Source organism: Dama dama, chromosome 1 (genome assembly GCF_033118175.1).
Source record: "Dama dama isolate Ldn47 chromosome 1, ASM3311817v1, whole genome shotgun sequence".
NCBI classification, from domain to species: Eukaryota; Metazoa; Chordata; class Mammalia; order Artiodactyla; family Cervidae; genus Dama; species Dama dama.
In genome coordinates this window covers 41026077-41040111 of record NC_083681.1, presented here as the reverse complement: position 1 = coordinate 41040111, position 14035 = coordinate 41026077, and the positions used below count along the sequence as shown (strand labels likewise).

General features: G+C 48.6%; 1 protein-coding gene across 1 annotated transcript in view; it reads right to left on the bottom strand.

Moving 5' to 3' along the window:
* DKK3 (dickkopf WNT signaling pathway inhibitor 3) overlaps positions 1-11003 on the bottom strand; it is a 50699-nt gene extending 39696 nt beyond the window's left edge. The window contains exons 1-4 of the mRNA XM_061147714.1: positions 10864-11003; positions 10035-10262; positions 3169-3306; positions 310-393 (exon numbers count right to left, since the gene is read on the bottom strand). Of these exons, the coding sequence (XP_061003697.1) occupies positions 310-393; positions 3169-3306; positions 10035-10247 (435 nt within the window). The 5' untranslated portion in view covers positions 10248-10262; positions 10864-11003. The remainder of the gene's footprint in view (positions 1-309; positions 394-3168; positions 3307-10034; positions 10263-10863) is intronic.
* Positions 11004-14035: the final 3032 nt, after the last annotated feature.

Here is a 14035-nt window from a genome sequence, read left to right as displayed (position 1 = left end):
AACCCCCAACCAATACACCCGACACTTCAGTGTTCCCCTTTCAAGGTTGAGAGCAGCCGTGCAAATGAAAACCAAATTTGCCATGTCCTGACATTTCTGAGACAAAGTGATAGAAGCAGAGCCTGTTACTGGACTGCATCTGTCTGGCCAGAAATGTAGGAATTGGGGAATCTAGGCAGATACAAGGCAGGAGAGGCGCACAGGAGCTCCCTCCTTTCTGCCCATGGTCTGAAGTCTGGGTCACTTTTGGCAGGTTTAGCAAGGGAATGTGTGCATCGGGATGTGAGTGCAAGGAAGACGACAACTCACGTGGCTCCTTTTGCCTTCTTCATCTCCCATCGACGTAATGACTGTCTCTGAAAAGACCATCTGTCCAGTCCGGTTGTTTGTGATCTACAGGAGAACAGGGACAGTGAATGTGAAACAGAAGGGATTCTGGACAAATCCCACAAGTTGTTGGTTTTTTGCTGCTTCCTATTTTCTGAAGCAGCAGCATCTGTCAAAGTAGACAGAATGCCCGCTCCACCCTATGTCTCTGAACTCCACCAGCAGCATCAGAACAGTGATTAAGAGACAGAGCAGAGTCTACAGCATGGGGCTGCCAAGGGGAGGACTGAGGAAGTCTGTGTAAAGCACGCAAACATTTAACACTAGCTATTTTTATCATTCTTGGGGCTTATTCAAGCTCCAAGTCAACTTTCTTTTCAACAACTACAGGCCTGGGTAGTGAAGGAAGCAGGTTTTAGCTAGAGCAGCCCCTTCCTGATTCTGGGGAACTGTCTTGTTTCCTCAAGAAAGTGCTTGATTATGTGGCAGCCTTGATGGGAGGGGAAGCTGGGGGAGAATGGATACAGGTGCATGTATTGCTGAGTCCCTCTGCTGTCCACCTGAATCTATCACAACATTGTTAACTGGCTATACTCCAGGACAAATAACAAGTTTAAAAAAAAAAAAAAAAAGAAGTGCTTAAGTATGCTGAGAGGAGGCCTGGCCCCCTATTCCCTTCGCTATTGTCTGCCTGGCTTCTGTAACCAGGAGTGGGCACCTCAAAGCTGAGCCTTAGAAGCCTGATTGGAAGCCTGATTGAAACTCAGGCCACTTGCCCCATCCAAGGCCAGGTCTAAGCCTCATGTTGGTGATAAAAGGACAGAGAGAACCTCAGGATCTAGGGGATCGGTGTTCTTTGATCCCTGGCTCAGACACCAACAACCGTCTAGTATGCAACCTGGAACAAATCGTTTCTGTTCTCTGATTCACAGTTTTCTCATTTCTAGGTCATCTTTAAAGTTCCTGCCAGCTCTAATATCACAGGCGTCTGCAGCCAAAACAAAGTGGAAACTCTTAGCCTAGTGTGCAACAGTGGATCAAATTCCAGTTCTAATTCCAGTTCTGGGGCATAAGGATCATGTCTTCACCAACATACTTTAAAATTTTTTATGTAAATAATTCCTCTCTCCAGCAAAGAAATGATGTCTTCTTCCTTTTATACCAGATTTTCACAAGATTAACCAATGCTATATATTTTTAAAATTATACAGTCCTGTATGTAAAGATCCAGGGACTTCTCTGAGGTTTGATTACACTAAGGTGCATTTTTGTATCCCTAGGAAGAGGAATATGTACAATGTTTTCCAAACATGTTTCACCACTGAGCTCTTCTTTTATAAAGCATCATGCAGGACAGGAGCTCCATGGAACCCACTCAAGGTACTACTATACCATGCGGATGCCATAACATCATCATAAGAACAACGGCAATATTAACAGTAAGAACAATTTGCTGCTGCATAATGCTTTACAGTTTACAACATCTCTCACACACTTTAACTCTTTTGGCCCCCACGACACCATAAGGTATTACAGATGCTGATTTTCCTATTTCCTAAACATGGTTAGTGAGGGTCACAAAGTTGAAAATCATACTTGTTACTGGCAGGACACATACTTGGGTATTCTGACATTCACAAGGAGCAAATTTAAGAAGCAGCCAAACCTACTGGCTAATTATTGTCAGAGAGGATGACTGAATATTGGTTTTGACAGGAATAAAATAATCACTTTTGGAGACAAAGACTGGAATTCTCCAGTCTTCAGATGAGCAATGCTAAAGGATTCTGTTTGGCAGGTGGCTCATTCATTTCTGTGGGGGGTGTGCTCTGAAGCTAGGGCTGTGAGTATGCAGTGGGACTAGAGCCACACAAAGGCTACTTTATAGTCAAGGCAATGGCCCATGAGAATTGACCCTTTAATCCGCTCTGGCACAGAAATGCTATTGTGTCAGCTCAGTCATTACCTGGACACTCTGAACAAAAGCAAGGCTCTTTTGTGAGAATCTTCATGGCCTTGTGCATAGGCCTTGAGATGAGATCAGAGGTCAACTTTACAGCCTCTAACAATGACCCAACATCTGCACACCAGACTCTCTTTAAGAGGAAACAGGCCACATGATTTGATCTCAAAGCCCTACCAAAGTCACCCTGGAGACATCTCATGCTGGGGGCAAGCGAAGGCCACCTTCCTTTGCAATGTTTTCTTCCTCAGGTCAGATTGAGAACAAACCTGCTCACTCCTCATGCAAGATTTTGGACCAAGAGACACTTAGACGTATGGTAGGTTGGAAAACAGGCCACTGTAAAATTTTGAATGGATAGCCAGCAAACAGATGAATGTTTCATCTTGTGGCAATAGAGGTTTTCCATTCTGAAGACTTGAGTATATCACATCTGAGCTCCTCCTAAGGAGATGGTGAAGATCTATTCAGCGCAACATGAACTCTATTTCAACTCCCTACTGAATCACAGATAAAAACCTGTGAGATAAATTCCTCAAATTCAATACTGGGAAAGTCTTTCTCTAAACACTTATTTGCTTCCTTCTTTCAAGTAATAAAAATCCCTGAACATTCCTTTGCAATTGGACTGGTAGGAAGACTAGAGTTAAATTTGTTGCTCCAATGCAAAAGCAATTTATGTTTTTGATACATATCTTTCCCCTTTAAATAATCTCCCTCACTCCCTCTGGCTTTTAACCTGTATTTTACCATCTTTATGTGTATCAGATATGTAAACGTATGCACACCAGACCCTCTGAAAGAGGACACAGGTCACAGCTTAATCCGCTGATGGGACTGGGCACTGAAAAAAGGAGGAAGTGCTGGCCACAACTTACCTTGTGAATTTCTCGGTGGACGTGGATGGTATTATTTCCCACCTTGGTTTCTGTGTTGGTCTCGTTGTGGTAGCTGGGAGGTAAGTGTGCTAGGTTCACTTCTGATGATGTTTTAGCAGCAGCCTCTTCGGCTTCCATCTAATTAAATCAATGAATTTAATGAGCAATATTGTTTTCTCCTGAAACATATCAGAGTCCATTAGAAAAAAGAACTACTTCTCTTTTCCTCTTCTGCAGTAACAATGGTGCTGCTGATAAGGACCACTGAGAACTGAGTAGAACAAGACATTGTTCTAAATGTTTTCATATATTATCGTCTTACATCTCACAGTCTCCCTACGGGGTGGGTGTTAATGTCCCCGTTTCACAAGTGGGGCAACTGAGGCTCAGGAAGACTAGGTAACTTCCCAAGATTCCCAAGGAAGGGCAGCGTTCTCAAGGGATTTGAGAATGCCCCCATTGAGCAATCTTGACCCCTGAGAGATGCTCTTGGCACCGCTCCCATCTCCCCATGTCCTAATCAGGAGGTCACTCACATTCAATTCCCTTACATGCCAGCAACCAACTCTGTTTCTCTGAGAGCATTCTCTGACTACAGAAGCGTGTTCAGTCTGCACAGGGCCAAGTGTTAGGTAGTGAACACCCCAGGGACAACTCTCAACCCAGGAAGAACAGCCTGTGAGGGTGAGTTCCCCAGTGCCCTCTCTGCCCAGAGGGACAGTTTCTCTCTCCAAGGACCTCAGAGAGATGGAACCCTAGTTGTCCCTAGAAGTCACCTGCTCATCAGCACAGCCTTTACTGCCTTCTTCCTTTTCCATCTCATTCCCCTACTTCCTCCTAGTGTTTCTGGGATCACATCACAAATAAATTACATGCATGCTAATTCGCTTCAGTTGTGTGCGACTCTTTGCAACCCTACAAACTGTAGTCCGTCAGGCTCTTCTGTTCATGGGGAGTCTCCAAGCAAGAATACTGGAGTGGGTTGCCATGCCCGCCTTCAGAGGATCTTCCTGACCCAGGGATCAAACCCGTGTCTCCTGTGGCTCCGGTACTGCAGGCGGATTCTTTACTGCTGAGCCACTGGGGAAGCCCCGCAAATAAACCATTTGCTCCCAAATCCCTGTTGCAGGACTGAGTGGGGGTGGAGACCAACCTAGGACAGCCCCTTCCCCATGACTGGTAGGGTCACAGTTAAGAGTCCTTCCCCATCCACCTTCTGAGTATGAGAGAGACCCCTGAAGAGGTTCAGATGACTCATTCCGTGGTACACCCTTCTTCTGGCCCTTCTTACACAAGTGTTCTTTGCTAATGTCAGGTTTCTGAAGCCACTGTCCTCCAATCATGAGCCTCCATGGCATCTCTGCCAGACACATCAGCCAGATTGAATCTGGACCCACTTCCAGACCCAGACTTGATGAGTGGGCTGGTGACAACTGGACTGGTCACAGCTGATTGGACTCAAACAGAAGCCACATCATGGACTAGCTGAGCCAACCAGACACTCTCTCTAGGAATCTAAAATGAGAGACACAAAGAGAAGCTGTAACTGGTGGTTGGAAATTTTCCAACAGTGCAGTCTTGACTCTCGGCTATTTTTATTCCTTTAAATGAATCCTCAAAAAAGATTTTACTATTTAAAAAAAAGAAATCACTGTTCTCTATTCCCTTATATACTATAAGAGGTCCATCTTTTCCAATCTTTCCCAACCAGGTTTGCTGAGCTGGGTATACATGGGGAAAGAATTCCCATGTCTCAATGGAACAGAGAGACACTGCACTAGAACTAGAAGCGTGAAGAACATCTAGTCAGCATAAAGGCCCAGAAAACCAAACAAGGACTTGGTCAGCAGCCACTGTGCACTGTGCTAGACCCTGAGACAACTCCTAACATGTCTGAAACCTGATCACTGCCTCCATGCCTGTGCAACAGCTATGTCTGAGCCATTGCACCAGTCCCTTCCATATCTCCTCGTGTATTCACAGCAACTTGCAGATGAAGAAAATGAGGTTGACAAAAGTGGAGGAATGTCTAAGGTCATCACATTCTTAGTAAGTGGCAAAACTTAGATTAGAACTCAGGTCAGTCTGACCCCAAATTATGTGTTTTTCCCAGTATAAGATTCTGCTTGTGCTTTTACTGGGGACATAGGGCATCTTCACACAAGCTAGTTTGAGGATGATTACGAAAGTCTCTAGAAGTCAGTCAGGTTCAAAGAAGAGAGGATAAAGGCTTCTAGGGGGAGGGGAGCCATGATTAGGCTGGTCTCAAAGGACAGATATGAGCTGGATTGAGAAGAGCATAGAGGAGGCAAAATGGTGGCAGCCTGGATGAGAAAGGAGTGTCATGGGCGAGGGCAAGGGGTCCATGCTGGACCCCAAATGGATAAAATGATGACGAAGTAGGACAGATTGACAGATGGATCCCGGGTATAGTTCTAAAGCAGATGGTGTTAGCCTAGTTCTCAACCAGAAGGGTACCTCAGAGTCATGCTCAATGCTTTAAAAAATATCTACATATCTGGAGCTGCCAAATTAAAATTTCTGGAGTGGGCACCCCACAAAACAATGAGTTTTCCAGATGATTCTGAGATATTCCCTCCCCTGTATTTACCCCCAGGTAAGAACCTCTGCACCAAGCAATGGGGAGCTGCAGCAAGCTCTGAAGACTAACTGGGACATAATACAGAATCGAGAGAAGGAAAAGAATGGAGTCAGAGAACTAGCTAGAAGTAGGCTGAGAGTCAGAAGTTATATCTGCGGAGGGGCCTTCTATCCAAATAAATCTAGAAGAACTCAGAAGCCTTTCTGAGAGCTCGCCACTAGACTTGGCAAGAAGTTGCCCCCAGCAGCATCCGAAGGCAGCAAACTAGAAAGTACCCAGGTTCTGGAGTCAGGGAACATGGGGTTAAGTTCCAGCTCGGCCACAAAGCAGCCACGTGATCTTCGGCAAGATAACAAATGCTGGGGTGGCTAATATGTAACACCTTACAGAAAGACCCAAATGATCTTTTTGGTCAACCCAGTATCTCTAAACCTCAGCTTTCCTGTTTGTAAAATGGTGATGATTCTACTTTATCGGACAGATGTAAGAATTAAAGCTCATGAAATCTGAGAACTTGGTTCAGTATCTGCCATTCTGCAAAGGTATAATAAAGCAGTTTTAGAAGAAGCTAGTTTGCCAGGGGATGTCTGGGTAGGGGTGGAAAAGGCAGAAGTAGATAACATATGTTGGAAGGGTTTGCTAATAAAATAGAGGAGAAACGGATGATGTTAAGAGAGGAGACTTAAGACAAAGAAAAAGCCTTTTTAAATTTGTTTTAAGGGAGAGATCCTGGGCTGTTTAGTGATAGAAAAGGAACAGCTGGGAAAGAATAGGAGTCTGGGGACGCTAGAGGGACTAAATCCAGAAGGAGAACAGAACATTGGTGCTTTTACAATTCCTATAGGAATCAGACTCCTTCAGTCTGGCTTACATATAATTGACAAGGTACCAAATTTAGAATTTGCTCTGGGCTGAGCAGATAGTCTTTATATAAAGCCATTTCCCCCTCAACCAGTGGTTATTCCAACAGAATGAGCTAAAGCTCTTTCATGGCACCACAAACTAAAAGTACAGCTTACAATGGAAATTTCAACCACAACTATTACTGCCGCTAGCAAGAGAAACTTAAGCCTGAAGCAACAGGACTTGTTTCATAGAGGAGGAATGTGAATATTATTTAACATGGCACTCACAATTCGTTAACTCTGTGTTTGTTAAAGGAACAGAGTAAGAAAAACTGGAGAGAGAAATTCAGGCTTGGTGTTGGCATTCTTCCTAGGAATAATGAGTTGATAAGAACAATCTATTGTAAAATATGCCAATTATAGATGTGGTAATGGAGGGGTGGGGAGTGGCTTTATCTTCAAAATATGTTTATCAGTAACAAACAGCCCAGACTGAACCATTTGAAGATTTGCTTCCTCTCAATAATGACCCTATAACCAGAGTTAACTTTTTTCCCTTAAGAGAAATCAGCAGCTTGAGTCAGCTGGAATATTTTAAATGTCAGGAAGTTACTTGAAAGCAGATTCATGATGCAACTATGTAAACAATTAATGGGTCTGGCTGCAGGTCCTTTTCTGTTCTTCACTGGGACAGTAAGTAAATAGCAATTATCTTGTGTTTATGAGATTTAAGGGGCTTTCTGGCAATCTCTTTTAAAAAATTAATACTAACAGCCATAATGCATTGTGATTCTATTATATATCAGACCCTGGTGGTTCCTTTGTTATTATTAATATGATGATAATGAGTATGTTTGTCTGTGTGTTAAGTCACTTCAGTCGTGTCCAACTCTGCCACCCTATGTGCTGTAGCCCACACCAGGCTCCTCTGTCCATGGGATACTCCAGGCAAGAATACCAGAGTGGGTTGCCATACCCTTCTCCAGAGGATCTTCCTGACCTAGGGATCGAGCATGGGTCTCATGTCTCCTCCACTGGCAAGCAGGTTTTTTTCCATTAGTGCCAGTGAGAGCCATTATTTATTGAGAATCAACAATTTCTCATAGTCCTTACAACAGCGACAAGAGGGGGCAACTTATATTGCACCAATTTTACTCAAGCCCATTTTATTTTTTGGCCACTGCGTGCCTTGTGGGATCTTAGTTCCCCAATCAGGGATTGAACCCAGGGTCACAGCAGTGAAAGTGCTGAGTCCTAACCACTAGACCACCAGAGAAGTCCCTACTTAACCCCATTTTTGACAACCAGATCGCATGCTTTACTTACATCCTTTCATTTAACTTTCCCCTTTACCCCAGAGGTGGACAATTCCTCCACTTTGGAGCCTGGATCCCATCACTCATATGTGGCAGAGCTGGGATGAGATAAGAAAGGTTGACTCCCACTGAGTCGGGGGGGCGTGGCAGCCAATGTCTCCCTGGGTAGCAGACTGCAGAACTCAGGCAGAGCCACATCTGGAGCAGGAAGGCTGGGGCCCAAGCAAAGGCAACGTGGCCAACTCCCATGGAGTGAGCACCAGTACCCTGGACTGCTGGACCCCAAACTGCTCTGATCAATAAAGAGACTGAATGGGCCCTGCTGCTCCCTCGGCCCCCTCACCAGGAGCTACCAGCAGAGGACCATGCTGTGTGGCCAAGTTCACACTTGAATAAAAATGGGGAGGTGACCTCATGAGTCTCAATGGGAAGCCGTGGGCAGGAGGGAAAGTCCTAGAACCCAGCGAAGGGAAGCGGATGACCTGCTCTGGAACCAAGGATGATGTGTTCGATTTAATCAGTGAAGGTGCAGAGTTAAAATTCACTGGGGCCTGTCTGACATCCCTGCCCCTTTCATTGTTCCGTGTCAGGATTCTCTTGCTTTCACAGGAAACAAAGTCCACATTTGGAATCTGGCCTGTCCAGTGGATGTTCAGGTACAGCTACCCAAGCAACCACCTTCCAACCCAGCATCTCCTTCACCAGGATCCAGGGTCCACCAGGTCGACTGTTGTGGGAAGGAAGGGGAATGATCCCCAGACTAAGCAGGTGTGGGAGGAGAAAGCCATCTCACCTAGTAGATCAGAGCCAGCTTTGGAGGCTTTGCCCAAATGCAGTGTGGAGAAGCAGGAACATGGAGGCACCTAACCTACCAGCCTAGACATCTGATTTCTCACTGACTCCTTCCCTGGGATGGCTGGCTTCTCTCCAAAGGCAGGCTGCAGCCAGAGTCAGGCCCAAAGGGGCCATGCCCACCCACCCCAGGCAGCAGGGCCACCCCGCTGGGAGAGCTGGACCACTTGCACCTTCTCTCCAGGCAACCCTGGCAATGCTTGCGTGCTGACCACAGCGGATGCCATCCACAGTGTTTGGATCTGGGAGGCAATGGAAGCAAGAAACAGGCAAAGTTTTCCCAAGATGTCTGGTATCTGATAACTAACAGCTGCTATATATGCACATCTGTTGCACTCCAGGTGCCACACATATCACAGATTTAATTCTCATGGAAAACTGAGGTAAAGGATGTTAAGGGATTTGGCCAATGCCACCCTAACGTGAATGGCACAGGAGGGCCCTGAGCCCAGGATTGACTCCAAAGCACCCTTGGAATCACAGTGGGTGGTGGCCTTTCACTTTGCCCCTGCTCCACTCACCCACCACTCACTGACACTGATGGAGACTCCCAGGTTCCTTCTTTGCCCCACATGGCATTTGGGGAAGCCCAGACAGATTACCAGCACAGCTCAAGGCTTTCTGTCCCCATATGGAGAAGGGGACGACAGAGGATGAGATGGTTGGATAGCATCACCCACTCGATGGACATGAGTTTGAGCAAGCTCCAGGAGTTGATGACCGGCAGGGGAGCCTGGCGTGCTGCAGTCTATGGGGTCACAAAGAGTCGGACATGACTGAACGACTGAACTGAATGGCACCCTAATTGTCTCTTGGGAAGATGGCACAAGCTCAAAGCCCAACAGACAAGCTAGGACTTGAGATACCTGGAGCCTCCTCTGCAAAATCACAGTGCTGGAATATCAGGGGCCTTGCAAGCATCCGCTTAAAACAGGATGAGGCCAACCGCACACCTGAAATTAATTGTAAGGTGATGCAGCCTGCAGGCAGGTGGTGGCCCCAGTTGTCCATGGGTGGATCCAGCCGGTGTCTCTGGGCGGACAGCCTCAGATCCAGAGCATTTGGCAGGAACCAGGTGGGATCTGGGATCACTCCCGCACTGCCTCCAGATAACTCGAAATCTGCTGCCGGCTGTGCCCAGCCCCTTAGCGGACCCGAGGACCCTGGCCAGACGTTGGGGCACTGCTTCGCCAGCCCCCGCTATCACCCGCCTCGCGCTTCCCGGAGCGCAGGCCCCTCGGGCGCACCCACCTCCTCCACCGCGCTGCGCAGTTTGTACTGCGTGTCCTCCATCAGTTCCTCAACCTCGCGGAACATCTCGTTGAGAGTGGCCTCCTCCTGCGGGTAGTTGAGAGCCGGGCCGGGCTCGATCGGGGCCGAGGTCACCGTCGGAGCCGGCGCGGGGGCCGTGGGGACCGCCGCCGCCAGCAGCAGGCAGAGCAGGGTGCCCCCGAGCCGCCGCATCTCCGCCGCCGCCGCCTGCGCGTCCCAGAATGCGGTCAGAGGCGCGCCGACCACCCGCTCGCCCGCGCCGCCGCCCCGCCCCGCCGCCTCCGGCTCTCACAGCCTGGCCCGCCCCCGGGGCCCCGCTTCCCCGCACCCACCCCCAGAAAGGAGGAAACCGAGTCTCCGGAGGACGCAGCATCCCCAGACCGGGAAGCCCTCCCCCACCCCCACCCCAGCCCCGCGCCCGGATCCTCTCCGTACCCGCCCCCCCCCATACTGGAGCACAAGCCGCGCTCTGCTACGGCCCCCCGGGATAGCTCCCTCCTGCGAGCAACAGAACCCAGGCGCCCCTACGCTTACACCTATCTCCCCCCAGGGCCCTGCCCCGCCCTGCACGCTCCCTTACCCCGCCTGGGTCCCGGGTTTGAGCCCCGTTCCGTTCTCCACCAGATCAGAGCGCCGTCCTGCTGCCGCGACCCTACTCCCACCCCTATTCGATCCCCCATCTTGAGTGGTCAGAGAACTGGTCAACACCCCCACCCCCGGGGCTGGAACCAAATCCGACGCCCCCGTCCTCCTCCACCCACCCCGGAGGGACCGAGCTGAGCCACCCCCTTCCTCGCCCTTCACGCACCCCAGCTGGACCGAGCTGCGCTCCGGTTTGGACCTGCCAGGCCTCGCCGGGGTCTGCCTGGAGGCTGCGGAGCGAGAGCTGCTTGGTGGGCGGACCGCCGGCGCTTAGGAGCTCGGCAGGGATGCGGCAGCGCTGGTACCCCGGCGAGCCCGCAGCGCTCGCCCCGCCCGCCCCGCCCCGCCCCTAGGGAGGGGCTGCGGCCCAGCCCGCCGCCATTGGCCGGCCCGGGCGCCGGTAACCTCCCACCCCAGGCCGGCCTCCTCTGCCACCGCCCCTGGCCCTGCGGGAAGCTGACCCCTTCTCTGCATCCCGCTGCCGCCCGGCATCCCAAGGCGGCATTGTCATCTCTGGCCCAGATTCTTGCCACACTTTCCATGAGGTGTTCTTTCTGTGTCCAACCCTCGTCACCTTTCCTTTTCCAGGCTAGTCTGTACCTGGAAGGCTGGCACTCAAGGCCCATCACAAACTACTGGTCATAGTCTCTCTGCCATGGTTGACTCCTCCTCCAGCCAAGAAAACCCACCTGTAGCTCCCGCAATAGGTCCTAGGCCCTGAGAACGTCAGCAGGCTCTGCTGAGGGCGTTGAGGGAGGCAGAGTGGTTTAAGACCAGACTCTGCAGTCAGGCTCCGTGGTGTCAACCCCAGCTCTGCTCCTTAGGAACTTTAAGGATCTGGCCAAGATATCAGACTTGTCTCTCCCCAGTTAGCCCAAATGTAAAATGGAGGTTGGAGTATGACAATTAAAAAAAAAAAAAAAAATGTTGCTCACCATCTGGTTCTATAAGAACGAAGTCGCTAGCCCCTGAAGCTGCTGACCTTCAGCATACCCTGAAAGGAGTCCAGGGCAGAGATGGCGGCTGAGGCATTCTGTGCTCTGGGAAAATGGCAGAACAGGCGTTCAGATAGTTAAGATATTTTCAGGAGGGAGATTTATGAACCTGAACTCTTGCATCATCCCATTCTTAGAAAAACACTAAAACTACTAAGTAACACATGTGTTCCTCATGACTAGCAGCCACTTTTTATTGAGATGTTGCACTTATCCCCTTTGCCAGAATCATGGATATGCTGACTTTCCCCCCTCCACCTTACCTCTTTGGAGCAGTTCCACAGAGCTTTCTGAGAGGCTGTCTCATGGGCTGTCATCCTCAGTAAGTCCGCAAGGAAAACGGAAACTCCCAGCTCTCCTGTTGTTATTCTGAATTCAGTTGACAAGTAGTAAGGGTACCTTGTCGGTAACAAGAATAAAACAGGGAAGTGGGGTATAAAGCTCAGTTTATTGTAAAGAGAACAGAACTTGGTCTATTCACAGTATTCTCCTTAGTGCCCAGAACAGAGAGCACTCACATAATTTTTGGAAAATACCTGTATTTTATTTGCCAAACTGCTGCCTGTTTCTTCCTGTTACCCTTTCTGTCTGGACAGCCTTCCCTTCTCCCCTCAGCCAGACTAACTCCATCCCATATTTCAAGACTCGGAGTCTCTTGTTTCCTGGCCCGACTCCATCGCATCTCTCCTCTAGGACCCTCCCCTCCCCTCCACCCATGTCCTTCCCCATGAAGCCCTGACTTGCCATGGTCTATAGGTCTGGTCACTGGCCCAGGAGCTGCTAGGAGGCAGGAACCAATTTGCTCACCTTTGTGTCACCAGGGCTTCAGTTATATTCCATATTTGGTCACCAAGAAATGGATGGACTGGTCATTTTATCAGCTACTATTGATATATCAATATAAGCAATAACACTACTGAGAACTTGCTATGTGCCAGCAATAAGTATCAACTCATTTAATTCTCAAACAATCTCTGAGGTTGGTACTACTACTTTTATTCCATATCACAAATAAGGAAACTTTCCTAAGGTCATGTAGCTCATATGTAATTGGTTGAACTGGGATTTGAACACAAGAATCTGGCTCCAGTGCCTTCACCCTTCATTGCCAAACTCCTCTCCTATAAACTTGGTCAGGATGTAGGAGAGGACTTGGGAGCATGAGATAAGTAATTTCTGCAGGTGACCACTTAGAAAACATGTATTTAGAGGAGAGAATTCAGGACATGCCACCCCAAAATATGCCACTTTGGCACATTGACTATTTTGAATGGAAGGTGCTTGAGAAACAGCAGATGCACCTGCCCTTTTCTACATAAAAATAGGCCATAAAATTTCTCGGGAAAGAGATGCCCTCCATGTACCAGAGAGAGAACATCCTTATCACCAGAGAGGAAGTCAATGCCAAAATGGATCTGTACAGACACACTTACTAAAATAACCCTTATCTTAGATTTGCCCCATATCGCTCCTAGTCACTTCCCCACAATTCACTGTCCCTAACCCAACGCCCTTGGCCTTGTCACTTCTTCACAAATCTATCATTTTTTTTGTCTAAAAGGTATATAAGCTTTCTGCTCTAGGTACCTTCTCAGGTCTTCATTTTCCTGTGAAGTCTCCCAGGTACATGTAAAATACTTTTGGAGTGGGGCATGCAGCCTGTGGGGTCTTAGTTCACCGGACAGGGATGGAAACACCAAGTCCTAACTACTGGACCCCCAGGGAAATCCCTACATGTAAAATTTTAATAAAATGTGGATGTTTTTCTCCTGTTACTCTGTGTTTTGTCTGTTTAATTCTTAGGCCCAGCTGGGGACTCTAAGAGGGTAGGGGAGAAGTTTTTCCCTCCCTACAAGGACCATGGCCTCTTTGGCATGCTCATCCAGCTGAGTCCACAGCAGAGTATCAATCAGAAAGAAAGCATATGGGGGCCTTCTTGGCATCAGACATGGTGCACACCCCAAATCTGTAGTGAGGGATGGGACTCAGAGAAGCCAGACCCTCTGCCCAGAGTCAGTCAGCAAGTAAGAGGTTGGTCTGGAAATAGACTCTGAGTGTGACTGACTGTAAAGTTGGCACTCTAAACTTTCCTTCTCATGATTGTCTTTGCACGCGTCTTCAAATCACTATATATCACCAAGATGTGGCTTCTAGCCATGTTCTCTTCAAGTTCTGGGCCTTTGGATCAAGCCTGCTAAAAATCCAGGGAAAGCCCATTCATCCCCAGCATCCCCTGCCCTGCAGCCCTGTCTCAGCGATTCGTCAGCTCTCTCAGGGTGGCTCATCCTGTGCAAAGAGCCCGGAATGCAATCTCCCCCACCTTGCCACTCCAGGCACATACAC